Source organism: Ambystoma mexicanum, chromosome 2p (assembly GCF_040938575.1).
Source record: "Ambystoma mexicanum isolate Mex_15411 chromosome 2p, UKY_AmexF1_1, whole genome shotgun sequence".
Classification (NCBI taxonomy): Eukaryota; Metazoa; Chordata; class Amphibia; order Caudata; family Ambystomatidae; genus Ambystoma; species Ambystoma mexicanum.
In genome coordinates, this window is record NC_090923.1 from 445,151,741 (window position 1) to 445,169,049 (window position 17,309).

General features: G+C 45.7%; 1 protein-coding gene across 3 annotated transcripts in view; it reads right to left on the reverse strand.

Moving 5' to 3' along the window:
- EOGT (EGF domain specific O-linked N-acetylglucosamine transferase) overlaps positions 1–17,309 on the reverse strand; it is a 728,283-nt gene that overhangs the window by 246,587 nt on the left and 464,387 nt on the right. For all 3 annotated transcript variants that reach the window (XM_069643797.1, XM_069643799.1, XM_069643798.1), the window contains one exon: positions 1,399–1,491. In XM_069643797.1, coding sequence (XP_069499898.1) covers positions 1,399–1,491 — 93 coding nt within the window. The remainder of the gene's footprint in view (positions 1–1,398; positions 1,492–17,309) is intronic.

Genomic DNA, 17,309 nt, shown 5'->3' on the forward strand with positions numbered 1-17,309 from the left:
TGAGAGGAGGCGGCGATGGAAACCAGTGTCGCGGCTGCACCTTGGACTGGCTTTTAAAGGAGTCTAAATTGTGTCTGAAGAGGAATTAAGAGCGGTGCGTCTGCTGAGAGTGATATTGCCCATTTCTTCAATTTCTTCCGTCAAATAGAAAACCTCTCAAGTAAATTGCACACTGTTGTACCTTCCGTCTTTTTCTTAAGCCTCTGGACGTACATGAGCTACATGCACAGCAAAACCAAAAGCCATAGCTGGGAGAGTCCCCATGTTTAGGGAGGTGTTGCAGGTGTTGCAGGGAGGAAACAGATTGGATTGCACAAACATGAAAGCCCATAAGGCTGTGCAACTACGATGATCGTCTCTTCCCAGAACACCTGAGACCTCACCAATGAATGTGGGTATTGCTGCCTGAGAACCAGAACAGTCATCACGTGTGTGTTGAACACCAGATCAGTTCTATCATGTGCAATGGAAAGATCCGCTGTAGGCAGTGGTCTGTGTCAGTTGGGTAATCTGTGCAGAATTGCACAGGTCCCACATGTTGCTGTAAATGTATGCACCCCTCCTTTCATCTCCAGAGGTTGAATGATGTTCCTTTAGGGAGGTCATTGCTAATGCAACTGACTAAATATATCTTACTGACTTTTCTGTATGAGCGTCATTGTGTAAAACCTTATAAAATCCCCAAGGTTTGTTAGCTTAGGGCCACAATTTTGGGACATGGATACTCTGCCAGTCTCCCATCCCATTTATGCACAGCCGTATGGAAATAACATTCTGATTCTACCTTTGGAATTGCTTACTGGGTTATTGGGTAAACTGTTTGGTCAGTAGTCAAGATCCTCTTCCAAATGCAAATAACTATGAAAACATTTAAATGTATCTAGTAAAAGGGCACTGAAGTCATCATGGTCTATCCCAAGACACCACAAACATCACCAGTGGGGATCTGAGACTGGCATTTTGCATGTGCATGTTCTATTGGGAAGAACGCCAGAAAATCCTTGGAGGGCTCATATCTCTAAAATATCCAAAGGGAAAACCAAGACATCACATTGAATTTCATATCCCAATAATTTGATGTCTTAATAAAAGAGGAACATCCATTGGCACAGAGGAAGAGTGGCTCCTTTATGCACGGAACATATCACTGGTTATGTTGGCCATCAGGTTGTATTATGGTGCAGAGCTGCCCAGAACCCATTCTGGGTTATGGAAAATGTCCATATCTGGTCTACAGGTGAGCATGAGCATTGTGTGGGACTTATTATATGAAATCTCTAAACTTAAGAAATGAATTATGATGTAAACTGTCTTCATTTACCATTCAATAGTTTAGTTTACAATATATGAAGCAATATGCATTTTATTTCAAGGCTGTTATCTGAACTTTGTCCATACCCTTTTATAATCATATGTTTTCAAATGTATAATTTCGTTGTCTGTGAAGGCTTTCCATGTCTCACTGAACAAATCACCATATCCATTAGAACTCTGAAAAGGAACAAAAGTAGAATTTATTTTATTCTATGTGCAACAAGCAGTGCAATGCAGAGCAGATTAAACGGACAAGTATAAAATAAGTTGTATGTTCATATTAGTTTACCCACAAATAATGAATCCTATGTTAATTAAGCCTAGCAACATTTAGGCTTCGATTTAAACCAACGTTTGTTTTGGAGTGTTTTGGCCTCATTCGGAATATGGCAGTAGACGTTCAAAATGGTGGTAATGGGATTACTGAAAATGAAAAATTACTGCCATTTCTTATCACTCAACCATATCCCTATCACTTGGCTTGGAGGCATTTCATCTAGGGAAATGGGGGAGGGTGAATTACTGACAGTAGAATTACAACAGCCGCAATTTTTCTAATCTCCAAATGTACTTTTGAGGATTACATTTGTTACAACAGTGGTAACCGTATTCCATTTCAGCAGAATTAGCCTAGCTAATTCCACCACACTCTGAATAAGGACCTTTGTCTTTCATGTTTTACTGTTTAAGTATTGCATTTTTAAAAGAATTAGAATACAATATCCAACATTGTAAATTTGTAGCCCACAATAGGACAGAAGGCCCCTAGATCTTAAGACAAATTTATTAGCCCCACTTTCCATAAATCGCTTTAAGAAACAAAGGCCACTAATCTTCTTCCCTTAACTATCCTTTGGAGAAGTAATGGGCTGTATTAGCACAATTATATACTTTAATTTTAATATCAAGCATACTTTGTGCTTCATGTGTGGTGAACTGGAACCATCTTTTAGAAGGATGCCCACTGCAGGTATATAACAAATACGTCACTAATGCCATATACTATTATTATTTCAAACCACAGATTTGCTTTTCTTAATAGTGGCCTTAGTGTCAAAGGAAAACTTTTCGGTAATAATGTTAGGCACCTTTATTAAACATGCACATTAAAGACATTAGTTTGCGAAGATCTGTACATCTTGTGATTGTACTAAAGATAACATTGTACAAATGCAGTACGCTATTTCAGATAGAAACTTAACCATCTGTGAATACAATCTAGTTGATTTTAACTCGGTGGACTCAGGAGCTGGTTTTGCAGAAATATGGATGAAGCCCTATTTTTTCCATTGGTGATGACAAGCAAGGTGCAAAGCTTCAAGAACATCTGTGAAAGTGAATGGGTGACTGTCTGAATTATTCCACAGCCGATCCTCTCCATGTTGCGCTTTGTGAAGGGAGCCACTTGTACAACAGTATAAGGGAAATATGTACAAGAAAAATATTATACAAAATAGCCTTTTTGAATGTTAAAGGGTATTTATTTTTGTACCACGCACTATCACCACCGGAGTGGTCCCCTAGCGCTGAATAGAAATAGAGATATTTAAATAACATGTGCATTGTGGGTAATTAATCTAAATGTAGTCCAAGATTGTGACAGCATTAAAAAATACCATTCCAAATTGATAATACCGATAAACAAAACAGTACAACTGCATAAATTCCTATGTATGCATGGAGCTGGGTGTCAATTTCATTAGATCATATGATACAAAGCAAACTGCAGTTGCCAGATAAAGATATGAAATAAAGTCACGAAAAATACACATCTTAAAACAAGGAATACATGGGCTTCCATGAATAGTGATAAAGACTATCAGTATACCATACAAACCACTATTGGACCTCCCACTGGAGATAGTGGACACATGTATACATAATTCCAGAGGGGAACACAACATGTATGTGGGGGTATGGATATGGCAAGATGTCCTCCATCAATTGATGGCCAAGTCTGGACAAAGAGGGGGCTGGCAATAAAGAAATGCACCTAGCATCCTAGATCAGAGACAGATTTGTGTTTTTTTTTCCACAGAATTATGGGGACATTCTTGCTAAAATAAAAGGTGACAATAAGAGTAAAGCCACCAGATGGCCCATTTAAATATCTATTAGGAGCATCAATAGAATAGGGAATACATGTCCAGTCCAGAGACAGAACCGCCGCTCAGATTTTATTGGCTTATGGTATGCAAATCATTATTTATGGATAAAGTGACAAACCCAGTCATCCAGATAGAAGTTCAACAAATGGCTCACTTTGCTAAAAGATTTCTTTCCCGGGTGGAAGTGTCCTAAGTGCACTTGTCCCAGGCCAAGATAAATCCATCAACATGAAAAAACAGAGTTGGAGGAATAAATATTACATCATTATTTTAACGAAGATAAGATAAATTAAGCACAGTTCAGAAGGAGCCAGGAGGTAAGGAAGCAAAGACCAAGTGTGAAATATTATGAGTTACTCACAGTAGTGACTAACGTACTCTTAGTCCCCTTTCCTCCATACTGCATGGGCGTCCCTTCCAAGGGACAGGAGACGGAAGCTTTTTCACGAGAAAAAACGTTCTTCCCCTATAAATTTGGAGGCATGCGGGGGTGTGGCTCTGGGAGCATACGCTACCCTGACTCCGCCCACTGGCGCCACTCCTCAGTACCCATCGACGCATCGGAAATATTTAACATTGCCTAATGACAGCAGTATTATTAAGGGGGAGGATGGTGGGACTAAGGACTAAGTGTACGTTAGTCACTACGGTAACTCGTAATTACTCTTATGTCCCGTCCCCTTTCCTCCATACTGCATGAGCGATTACAACTGAATGTAGCCCCAGGGTGGAGAGGAGACCCTCCTTAAGCAAATAAGTTCCTTAGAACCGCCTGTCTGAAGGCTGCGTCTGATTTAGAGCCAGCGTTCAGACAGTAATGCTTACAGAAAGCCAAAGGGGTGGCCCAGGTAGCCGCCCTGCTTATGACCTGCCACGGAACCTGTCACTGGAAGGCATGTTGGCTGGCAGTGGCTTGTGCTGCCACTTGTAGGCCTCTTTGATGTCCGCCACCATCCACCGTGCAATAGAAGCCTTGGATGCCTGATAACCGGGTCTGGAGCCCCCGAAGGTGACAAAAAGTGTGTCTGACTTGTGAAAACACTGGGTCCTGTCCAGAAAGAATTTCAGAGTGAGTCCGACATCCAGACAGTGCAAGACTCTGAGCCTCGTCCTTGGAGTCAGCGAAGAACTTAGGAAAGACTATTTCCTCGTTTAGATGAAAGGCAGAGGGTACCTCAGGTAAGAACGCCGGGTGAGTCCACAGGACCACCTTGTCCCTGTGGAAGGTGGTGTAAGGTTCTGAGGCCACAAGACCCTGCATCTCACCGACACTGCGAGTGAAGGTAAATCCCATCTGCAAGGCAGTCGTAATGGTGACCAGCCTGATGTCCCCAGATGCCATAGGCTCGAATGGTTTGTGCGCCAAGGTGCCCAACACCAAAATGAGGTCCCACACGGGGTGTGGCCTCTTAATGGGCGAGTAAAGCCAGGATAATCCCGCCAGATCGGATTGGAGGAGGAGGAGACCACCTCCTCAGAATTTCTGTAGGGCTCCAATGGCTGCCAGGTAATTGCGACATGTGTCCACCTAAACGCCTGAGTGCACGAGGTGCGCCGAGAAGGAGAGCACGCCGTCCAGCATGCACGTAAGGGGTAGCATTGCTCCTGGCACCCTGAATGATCTCCAGGTTGGCCTGTGATAAATTCAGGTGCTTGAGGGTGATCTGCTCAGGAACCACGCTGCAAGGACTAACTTCTGAGGCACGGGGTGGAGGACCCTGCCCCCCCTGCTGGGACAGGAAAGGTGCCGGACCCAGCGGAAGGTGAATGGGTGGTCTGTTCGTGAGGCTGTGCAGTTTGAACCACAGTCTCGCTGGCCACCGAGGAGCTACCAAGATGATGCTGAGGTGACACGCTTCCTTCATTTTACAGAGTACCCTGGGGATCAGGGGTATGGGAGGAAAGGCATATGCTGTCATGCCTTCCAATTGAATCTGCAATGCCTCTCCCAGGGAGGCACGGCCCAGGCCCTGCCAGGACGCAAACTGATGGCACTTCCTGTTCTTCCAGGAGGCAAATAGATCCACTTGAGGATGGCCTCCTGCGTTGAAGACCACCTGGAGCACCTGGTCGATCAATTGCCATTCGTAATTGTCTGCTCCCAGCCTGCTGAGCCTTTCCGCTTTGAAGTTGGCTTCCCCCGGGAGATGGACGGCCGTGAGGTAGATGTTGTTTTCCAGGGCCCATTCCCACATGCTGACCTGCACTGCGGAGGCGACCTGGTACCCCCCTGCTTGTTGACATAATACATGCTGTTTGAGTGGTCGGTATGGATAAGGACGGTCTTGCCCCCAATGAGCGGAAGGAAGACTCTGAGGGCTAGCCAAATGGCCCTGAGCTCCAGCCAGTTGATATGTGACTCCTGCCGTGTCCAGACTCCATGGACGATGTGGCTGTCTAGAGTGGCTCCACAGCCCTCTAGGGAGGAGTCCGTAGTGATGATGACCTGCAGGGACTGCTACCGGAAGGGCTTGCCCATCAGCAGGTTGCAATCCCTGGACCACCACATGACGGAGTGGAGAGAAGGCGGTATGCCGACCAGCTCAGCTTGGGAGCCCTTCTGATTCCATGAGGCTTCGAAGTGCAGCTGTAATCTCCTCATCCGGAGCCTTGTGTGTGGCACGGCCAGGAGGACCTCTGCCATGATACCCAGTAGGTGTTGGTACCACCAAACCGAGGTCACTGCTCTGGTAAAGAAATGCGTAGTGGCCCTCTTGATGGCTGTAATCTTGTCCTCTGAGGGAAAAACCTTCTTGTAGCTCGTATCCCAGATGAGGCCCAGGAAGGTGAGGCTCTGCGTGGGCTGCAGCAGAGACTTCTTGAGGTTGATAGTAAACCCCAGGTCGTGGAGTATGTTCATAAGCGCGGAGGAAGTGCGGGTAGCCCCCTACGGGGATCTCGCCCTGTCGAGTCAGTCGTCCAGGTACGGGTAGACATGGTGGCCCTGGGGCTTGAGGAGGGCTGCCACTGCATTCTTGAGTCTGGCAAATACCCTGGGGACTGAAAAGGGTAGCACCTTGTACTTGAAATGACAGCACATGATCCTGAAGAGTAGGAAGAGTGATGAGGTTGCCAAATCGGGACGTGAAGGTAGGCGTCCTTCAGATCCAGATCTCAGGCCAGCCTGGTTCTTCTTTTGTATGCTGAAAATCCTGGAATAGATGCGTAATCCTCTAAGGGAGGCTGGTACTTCTTCCACTTCGACCAGATCTCCGCCAAGAGGGTTGCCGTCCCAATCTGGGGGAGTGGAGGGGAGGAGGAAGGAGAGGGAGGTATCGGCAGGCGGTACCCCTTGGATACTACCAAGAGGATACAGGGGTCCGCAAAGTTATGGAGCCAAAAATGCACGCGCGAGGCACGCCTGCCACCCACTGGAGACACGCGGACCCTAAGGGACGCATCATTGCCTTTTTACTGTCTGAGGATGCTGCTGAGGAGGGGGACTGGAAGAAGCCCTTGCGCCCCCGCCCTTTTTTTGCTTGCGCTGGTGCTGACTCGACGAGCGGTCAGGTTGTCTCAACCTCCGTTCCTGGAATCCCCGGAATGCGCAAAACGCCTGCCCCTTGTCGGGCGTTGATGCGACTGAGTGTACGCCGTGGATGTGGCCTTCCTCAGAATAAAGACTTCGCAGTTTGCGATCTGTTGTTCTTTTTATCTAATTCCTCGTCGGTGGTAGAGTGGAAGAGTTCACTACCCTCGAATGGAAGGTCCAATAGGCGATCCTGGATGTCAGGGTTAAACTTAGTAGCCTGAAGCCAGGCCCTCCTTCTCATGTCCGTGGTGATGCAGATGGCCCGGCAAGAGGTATTGATGTTGGCCACAGTGGACTCCATGATGTTCTACGCTACCAGCCTGGATTCTCCTAGACCCACCTTGAAGCGTGCCTAGCTCTGAACCCGAAGTTCCTGAAGGAAGTCTGCTATTTCCCACCACAACCTCTGGTTAGCGGCTGCCAGCATGGCATCCACGTTGGCCTGACTCAGGTGCAGGGAGGCGTTGGAGTACAGCTTCTTCCTGTATGCATCCAAGATCTTCTCTTCCTTGCCTAGCGTGGCCGAGGACGACTGAGGCTTAGAGTAGAGTGATGCCGCAGTGATCACTGAAGAATGCGGCTAGGGGTGCGTTGATAACAAAAGTGTATCTCCTTCCATCAGTCTATACTTGGCATCGAGGTGCTGATTGACAGGTTGGGCCGAGTGTGGCTTGAGCCACCCCTTCGTGGCCAGAGCCACAACATCCTTCTGCATCCGGATACCCGTTTTGGTAGGGGGTTTTAGGGTGAGGACTTCTGCCAAGAACCCCTCCTCGGGCTGCTCTACCTCGGGTTGAGGAAGGCCCAGATACTCTGCCAAACCTGCAAGCCTGTCGTGGAAGACATTTTTCTGACGACGGCATGTCAGGGTCCTCCTCCTCGTCTGTATCCACCAGAGTGTCAGGCTGGTCCGGAGCGGGGGGCGTGGAGACCGGAGCCGGAGGCTGCTGCGGATGCGCCTGAGCTGTGGGAGGCAGGGGAGCTGGAATAAAGGAGCCGGCAGGGGCAGTGGGGGCTGTGCTGGGGCCTGTGGTGCTGGAGCCATGCGAGGAATGACTATGGGCACCGGTGGAGTGACCGGGGGGAGCAAGTCCCTGATAGCAGAACATGTTTTCAGAGGCCGAAGCAGTTGCAGGGGATGTTGATGGAGTGGCTGGGGGCTGCTGGGGCCAGAGTGCACTCCGACTAGGTAGCAGGGGTAAACTGTAGGCCACGTACCTGGTTGACACGAGTCCCACCTTGAAACCCGTCCACCCGCCTGCTCTGTTCCTAGGAGTGGCTTCAGATGAGCAGCCATGTTTTGTGGCGCGGCAGCCATTTTGTCGAGCTGCATGCCAGGTGCCAAAATCGTGGTGCCTGGCTCCCTGGGCCCGGCCTCCTCCAAGACTCTTGGTGGTGGAGCATGAGGCCTACCCTACACCTCAGGTCTAGGCCTGGAAGGCGTATTGCCCTCGGCATTGTCGCCAGTAGTGCTGCGTGCAGGCACCCCCTCGGACATTGAGCCGGTACTAGCGCGTTGCCCCTCGGGTGTACACCCGGTAAAAGAACCTTGTGGTCCCTCAGCACTGATTCCGGAAAGGATCTGACGACCCCTCTGCAGTGAGGCCGGTAGCTGGACTAGCCTTGGTGCGTGTGCTGTACTAGAACCCGAGAGGTTCCTCCCGATTGGGCATTTCCTCAAGAAGGAGTCACCCTTATGGGGTGCGATGGAAAACAGTGGCCCTCCTTTGGCCTCGATCTCTGCTTGATGAAGTTTTTCCAAATCCTCTGGAGGCGATCTTTCGAAGAGCTCCCTCCACCTAGCTAGCCTGTTCTTCAGTGCGAGTGGAGTCAGTGTTTCACACACGGTACAACCTTGCTAGCTGTGGTCAGGGCCAAGGCAGCGAAGGCAAAGAGGGTGGGGGTCAGACATAGGGAAGAGCCCCTTGCAGGCTGGCCACCTGCTGAAGCCTCCTGAAGTCCACATGCGCCAGGGAGGAGCGTGACACCAGAGGACTGAGTACTTGAATGATAAAGAGAAGAAAAAAAGATAGAAGAATAATAATTCGGGGAAGAGCGCGTGGTATTACATGGCCGAAGCCAAACCCAGACCCAGGAGCGCTGGTTAAATCGGCCCATTCCCGTCGACCCGGAAAAGGGGACTGAGGAGTGGTGACGGTGGAAGGAGTCAGGGTAGCGCATGCTCCCAGGGCCACACCCCTGCAGGCCTCAAAATTTTTAGGGGAAGAAGGTTTTTCTGCTGAAAAAGATTCTGTCTTCCGTCCCTTGGAAGGGACGCCCATGCATTATGGAGGGAAGGGGACGGGACGTAAGTGTAAGATAGAACGCAAAGGTGGAGTGTTGTCTAGAGGTGCTGAATAGGAATTATGGACCTGAACTCCAAGAGAGAGCCGACCTAATACACACGTGAGAATGTAAAGAAAACATTTGAATCTTTGTTATATACACCGATGCCAAAGCTTAATAAATATATTGAAACAAATGTTGGCTATAGTAAGGATATGTGATTTCTTTGTTCAATGAAATTTTATATTCTGAAAGAATGCCAAGCCTTCACAACAGGGATAATTTGGGGATGGGAAAAAACAAATCAAATTCATCAATGTCACAAGTTACTTGGAAATTCTGGCTCATTGTCCTGAGCATAAATGTGATGGAGTCACATAGCGGTGACTTAAATGGCTGTTTTATCTGAAACCTATCAGAAGCTTGGCTTTGTGGCAAAAAAATTTCCGCTCAGTGTATGTTCATAGCAGGTAGTGTCCTTTTTCTAAGAAGCGAACACATTTTCTTATTAGAATGAGCAGGGGATACCTCCATGCAGAGTAATGTTTGGGCTTACGTAGAGGCCGTCGCAAGGAAGGGAGTGGGGGTCGGGGGTATAGCCCCAGGTCTTTTGGTTGTAACCCCGGACAGAAGCTCAGGGACTAAAACCAAAATGCTAGCTATCCCAGAGTCCCAACAGTCCCGACATTAGCATAGCCCTGGCTCTTTCCAGACCTAGCATCAACCCTTCCTTGCAGGCCTCTCACTGAAGAGAGCCGCTGGCATAAAGGTGTTCTGCTTGACTTAGCCCAGCTTCTAGTGCAGGGCCTGTACATGGTTAACTCCATAAATGCTATTATTGCAGTTTCACTGTGTGGGTTGAACCATGATTGATCCATGTCTGTCTGCTTTGAATGCCACCATTAGGAAATTGGCAAGGGTTTGGTCGGCTTACTTTTTTGTAACTATAAAATAGAGTAAGGAAACAGGATAAAAGAAGAAACAGAGAATGTCGTGTGGCGGAGAAGAATCATCCTCACCTGAATGATCTCCCATTTGGAATGATGTTACTTATGTTGGTAAGAATTTGATTCCATTAGTGAGGCTATCACTAAAACTGCCATGGAACAACTTCCTTTTCCTTGGTTTTTGTAACATTACCATTATTAAAACAGCACATTGTAAAATAATAAAATATGCCTTTTCGTGCTGGAAGCCAACAAGATTACTTCTTAAAATAAAAATAGTTGTCATAGCTGCACAGAAACAAAACTTTCTAGATATTTTTTTTTAATGATGACAGCATATCAACGACCAGCGGAATGGGAGAGCAACAGCATTAAGACTCACTGTTAAAATGGATTTTAAAAATCAACCTTGGCGGTGGAATTTAAATAGGCCCACCTAATATGGTAAACAGGAAAGATACTGAAGTCTAGGTAAGCCCAATCAAGGTAGGTAGCAGAGCGCTACAGCTTCGACTTAGGAGGGGGTGTGAGAATGGCCTAAGGCTACAATGAGCCCACACAGAACACCACAAATAATTCCAGTTAGACAGACAAGTACTAACATATACAATGTTTTCCCCATTAAAATATACACTGAGCAATGAATCATCTAGGCAAATATTACCACACACTTACTATAAAATAAATATATACATTCATTCTTAGGAAAAGATAGAAGTAATTTAACCCAATAGCCACTGTAAAAAGGCAAAGTGCTCAGATGCATAAAGGTTCAGTCGTAACACTAAAGAGCAACCATGAAACAATAGAAAGTCCAGCCCTAAAATGGTTTGGGCGGTACAACGTCCTTTCATCACGGGATGTCTTTTTGCTGGGTTTTTTGCCACAAATATTTTTTTTTTAAAACCCATCGCATTTTTTAGGGCAGGTTAGTATTATATATATGGGGTGTGTGTGTTTGGGAATAAATACAAATTAATGAAAATGGTGGGGTTGAGGGGGAAGCCCCGCAAAAATATTTTTAAAAAAATTAGACGGGATTTTTCATTAAAAAAAAAATAATAATTGCTGTAAAAAACCCGGCGAAAAAACATCCCGCGACGAAATGACATGGAACCGTTTGGGCCTGGTGCCCAAAAGCCATCAGTTCCAAATTTATACTTCTCAGGTAGGTTTATTATGGGATTGGATGATGCCATTGGTAGTCATTCAAAGTTTGTTTGTTTATTTATTTGTATTGCGCTTCAGACCCAAACGTATCAGGGGCGCATAGGTTACAAGGAAGTTCACAGTTTAGGTTACAGAGATAAGGCAAATAGTGGATAAACAGTGGGTCAAAAAGGTGGCAGTTACAGGTTATCACAGTAAAAAAGCAGAGGCACAGCTGTGAGCAAAGAGGTTCATAGATTGGGATACAAAGTTAAATACAAATGGCAAAAAGGGTCACGGTAAGGCACAAAGATGGCAATTTACAGGTTATTACAGGCAGAGAACAAAGGCACAAGCAGGCTAAATCATAGTAAAAACATCTAGAGGACTATTTACAGTGTGGAGGTGAGGGTGGACGGATTTTAGTTGTCTGTTGACTTAAGCCAGTTAATGCGGTTGTGCCTAAAGTTCTGGTAAGGTTGATCGTGCGGTGGGGGGGCCGCAGGGAATTCCAAAGCTGGGCTGCTTTGAAAGGAAAACTACTGCCCCCAGCCTTTGATAATTTAAATCTAGGAATGGTGAGGCAGTTGGTTGTTAACTAGTCTGGAGGGTCTAGTCGACGGCCTTCTATGGAATCTGTCTGAGAGATAGCTGGGTGCGGCGATGTTCAGGGATTTGTGAATAAATTAGACAGTTTTAAGCCGGATTTTATCGTTGGTGGAGAGCCAGTTGTTTTGTCGCCTGATCTCAGAAATATGTTCTCTCCTTGCTAGACCGAGGGCTGCTCAGAGCGTTGTTTTGGAGTTTTTGGATTCTTCTGATAATAGACTTGTTAGAACTGATGTAGAGGGCGTTGCAGTAGTCAAGTTAGGACAGGATGAGGGCTCTGGCAAAGATTGTACAGCTGTTATGGGAGAGAAATGGTTTGCATGTTATGATGAGTTTGCACGTGTAAGCGGTAGAGGAAGCCATGGCATTGACTTGTTTAGTTAAGGTGAGAGTGGAGTCAATGTAAAAGCCTAGGGTTTTTACCTCATTGGCAACCTTGATGCGGTTACCAACAATTATAAAGGAGGTGTACTCGTGGCCTAGTTTTTTTGAGGTTGGACGGGGTACCCAGGATGAGGAGCTCTGTTTTATCATCATTCAGGCACAGACCATGAGTTGCCATACATGCCTGGATGATGAGATAAACTCTATTCACGAAGGCCAAATCCTTGCCGTAACCCCCAGAAAGTGGGAGGAGGATCTGTGTATCATCTGCATAGTTAGTGTAGGTGATACAGAGATGGTCCAGATCATCGGAAAGGGGCTTAGTGAATATGTTATATAAAGTGGGAGAGACACACGATCCCTGTGGCACTGCGTATGTGATGCGAATGGGGTCTGCAGCTGCTGAGGGGAGAAGACCCTCATGGTCCTGTCACTTAAGAAGGACTCAATCCAGAGTATGGCCTCCTTGGAGAAGTGTACAGCTGAGTCTAGATGGCTGCATAAGACCTTATGGTCCACAAGGTCAAATGCAGCCGAGAGGTCGAGAAGGATGAGGAGAGCTGATTTCCCTTTGTCCCTTAGCTCGTCAATTTGGGTCTTGAGATTAATGAGTGCGGTTTCCGTTCCGTGTTGGGGACGGAAACCTGATTGGCGAGCTCCTAGCAGGTGGTGAGATTCCAGATAATTCTGAATTTGTAGGCAAGCTACCTTATCTAAACATTTTAAGAGAAAAGGTACTGTCATGATAGGCCGGTAGTTAGTTGGTATCAATGGGTCCAGGGTTTGCTTTTTTAACAATGGGAGCACCCACGATTCTTTAAGGTTGCTGGGGATGGTGCCAGAGGCAAATGAGGCGTTGATATAAAAGGAGCTAGGTCCCTAGCTGCCTCCTTGTTAAGTTGGGGTGGACAGTGATTGCCTTGGCAGTTAGAGGGTTTAAGAGATAGTATGAATTTTTACTACCTCGAGAATAGACATTTTAGAAAAGTTAAGGCGAGTTGGTGGAATTTAAGGGGCATAGGGGTATTGTTAGGTGAGGTTATGGTGGTAAGAGGCTTTTTTTTGGGGCAATTTTGTTCTGTAGGGTGATCACTATTGGCCAGCGCATGCTGGATGTCAGATCACCAAGTTTTGTCTTTGGGGCAGGTATCAGGCAGGGGGGTAGGGGTCTCTAATTCTTTTAGGATCGTGAATAGTTCTTTCATGCTGGAGTTAGCTTGAGAGATGCGGTTATTGTAGGATTCTCGTTTGGCAAGGCAGATTTCTCTTTTATAAAGAGATGAAATTTTGGTAAGTTTAGTTCTATTTTCTCCAGAAGGCTTTGCAGCTTCTTTTTTCCAGTCATAAGTCTTTTAGGTGTGGGGTGAACGAGGTGTTCGGGTGAACTTTAGGCTTACTTTGTCTTATTTTAAGCGGAGCAATAGCATCTAGAGATATGGTCATGATTTTGTTGTACTCGTCGACAAGTATACCAGGATCGGTACTGTCTGGAAGAGAGTTAAGGGTGGGGAGAATGAGGGGGATGAGTCTATCCGCTGTAATATTCTTTTTATTCCTGGTTAGGGTCGGTGGAGCAGTAGGAGTGAGTATTGGGGTGGGTTTGGTGGTGACTAAGTTAAAGGATAAGAGGTAATGGTCGGTCCAAGCTTGCAGGGTGATGGAGGCGATAGTGGCGTTGCAGTTATGATCTGCCACCCAGTCGAGTGTTCTGCCTTTGTTGTGTGTGGGGAAATTAACTGGTTGGGTGAAACCTAGTTCTGATAAGATGGCGGTGGTGGTGGTGGTAGCTTGTTTGTCTTGTGGATCATTAAAGCCCAAGTTGAGGTCACCTAATAAAAGTACTTGTGAAGTGTTTTTAAGGTTGTTTGAGATGATGGTTGAGTTATCCTTCTCGAACGACCCAGTGGGGTCAGGAGGTCTGTAAATAAGGTGGATGGTAAGAATCTGGGAGTTGGCTAAAGGTAATTTAGCTGTGAGAGCTTCACATGATTGTCTTGGGATGGGGCTAATCTCATGGAGAGGCTTGATTTGAAGATGATGGCAATGCCTCCACCTCATGCCTCATGTCTATCCTCTCTTAGGATCCGGTAACCATCGGGGATTGCTAGCATAAGCATAGGGCCTGCTGCTGCATGAAGCCAGGACACGGTGATGGCAAGAAAGTCACATTTTTCTGCTAGAATCAGATCAGCAATCTCAATGGCATGAGCAACTAGGGATCTGGAGTTTATTAGAGTCCCCTTGAGAGGTGGCATAGGGTGATCTGGGGCCGATGGACGGGAAGATATTGGTAGCTACAGCCTTAGGTTGTTTGGCAATACAGTGCTTAGATGTGGTGGGATGAGGTGGACTTTTGTCCGTTGGTTTAAAATACTCACTGCAGTTTGGCTAAGGGGAGGATAAGTTTTCTTTAGGTCTTGGATGGGCATAGTTCTAGCAGGGGGTTCTAATAACTTGGCCAGTCTAGATCAGAGTCTGGTATTCCTGGTGTCAATATTGCAAGGTCTGCTGTGAGGGGATAAGTTCTGTGAGCTGTCCGGTCATTTGGTCGACAGAAAATAGGTCGACAGACAAATGGTCGACGCAATTTGGCCGAAAGACAAATGGTCGAATTTTTTTTTTTTTTTTATATATATTTTTCAGGTTTTCGTTTAGGACCCCCCCCCCCCCAAAAGTGAAAATGCAAAAAAAAAAATTCGACCATTTGTCTTTCGACCAAATTGCGTCGACCATTTGTCCTGTCGACCTTTTTTTTTTTTTAGACCAAATGACCAGTAACCGTTCTGTGAGGTATTCAGAAAGCTTGACATCAGTCCCTGGGTTAGGCAGCTAGATTGGGCTGAACAGAATGTAGGGTTTGTGATCATAGTAGTGTTGGTCGTGCACAAGGGATCGCGATGGTAGAGGGTGGAATGTCTAACAAGGCTCACTAGTGTAGTTAGAGTAAATAGCGTGCCTAGGGCAATGTTAATTTGTAACTGGAGGGACAGCCCTAATAACGGACAGGATGTAGTGGCCTGAGGGATCAAAATGTATGTACACATTGGGTGGTCCTGTCCTCAAAGAATTTCGGGTACTGCACGTGGTTTAGGGCAGTAAGTTAATTTAACCTTCCTAGGTGTCCCATGTCAAGGTCCAAGGATCCCTAACATGAGGTGAGAAAACATCCATTAGCAATTAGTAGGTTTTTTATGGTAGCCTTTTTTATTTCTTAAGTGGCTTTTTTCTTTTTTAATATTTATAAAAAGCAGGCATTCAGTTGAAATCCAATGTAAAAATGAAAAAGCATGGAAAAGCATGGAAATACACAGTGGAGCAACAGGATTTTAACATTGCATGATTCCGTCAAAGGCTGGTCTGGGGCTGTGTTTTTTTTTAAACAAAAAGAAGAGGTTTGCAATTTCCAAATTCAACCTTACATAAATTAACATTTACAGTGTGCAACAACTTCTTGTGTTTTTTAGAAAAAGTTGGTAGGAGGTGTGTACATTGTTATTTCATAGCAAAACATATCCTCCTAGTACCATTACTGTAGAATATTATATTTGAATTAAATTTCTTAGCATATAATACTCTGTTCAAGTGATTAACATTTTGTTCAAGTGATTAGTATTTTCTGTGTTGAGGTAGTTCAGAAATAGTGGTGGCCAGCCTAGGCTGGTCCAAGACCGAGAGAGACATAAGCTTAATACTTATACATTATTCCCTTTATGTATAGATGTACGAATTACTGCATTCATCCGCATGCGCAGCACAACGTACTCTGTGAGCCGCAGATTTGGGTCAGCCTGAAATCTCTTCTAGTTCCAAACGCTGATATTAGCATCGGGGAGTGGCACACTGCATCATAGGGGAGCTTCCCTCGTTTTCGATTACCCTAGGGCAATTATAGACATCCAGGTAATTACTATCCACACTGTCTCTTACCTTTAATGATCTATTTTAGTGTGCACCCGCCTTTCTTTTATCTTTAGGATTTACTATTGCTAGTTAAAAGGCTATGTGGGGTTAGTTACTTAATAGTTTTACTTCACCTTCTAGAATGTGAGGCTTGAACGCAGCTACCTTATGCTCCGACGATTGAGATCAGACACAGGTTCCTCCAACTTGGAATTATTGTCTTATTGCATCAATCTGGGTCTTTCCAGAATGGCACACGTCTTGAAGATAGGACATATGCTTGATATTCAGATGATGGTATATGAATCTCTCAGGTCCCTGGGTGCAGGAGGCCTTGGAACAGCTAATTTAGGTTATGTTTTGGTCGAGTGCACAATATTTCCTTAATCATTATTTAAGCCAGCTGCCATTCTCCCAGTCCAAGATGGAGAACTTCCTGTGCAGTAATGATTGGCTAAGGACTACTGTGATGCAGCTTGGAAACTTTGGAGAGGTTCTAAACTGCCTTTCATTCAAGATTTGTTGGTGAGTGGTCACAGCGCTCAAGAGCTCCATAGAAGACTAAAGAAACTAAAGGAAGTGAACCACACAACCTGGAAGAAAAGACTTCAGAAAGTGCAAGGAACTTTAATTAAGATAAGTAAATGCTTATGCTTACAGTTAAACCAAGAGAAAATTGCATATTCAACATAGTTGTGAAGATCAGCAATAGGAAGTTTAAAGTAAAGCATCTGTTCTGTTATGAAAGTTTCCATTTGGATGTGTAAATAGTTTAAATACTTTCTATTGGACACTAGAGCGTGCGCAAGTATTTGTTTCAAGAAGAAAACCGTGTTCGGGTAGCGCGTGAGTTTTTTTAAGCATTGCAATACTTTTTATGTGCACGTCGTATTAGCCACATTAGAAAAAGGGACCTAGCAGCGTTGCACTACGTGACTCAGTAGTCAGGAAGTGTGCCGTGTAACACGATCCCGATGTCAGCTGAGTTGCGCAGTTGACCTGCACAGCTGAGGTGATCGGGTCTGAGTTGACAAGTGCGTGTTTTCGTTTCGTTCTACGCCCTCAGTGAAAGCGCGGTGA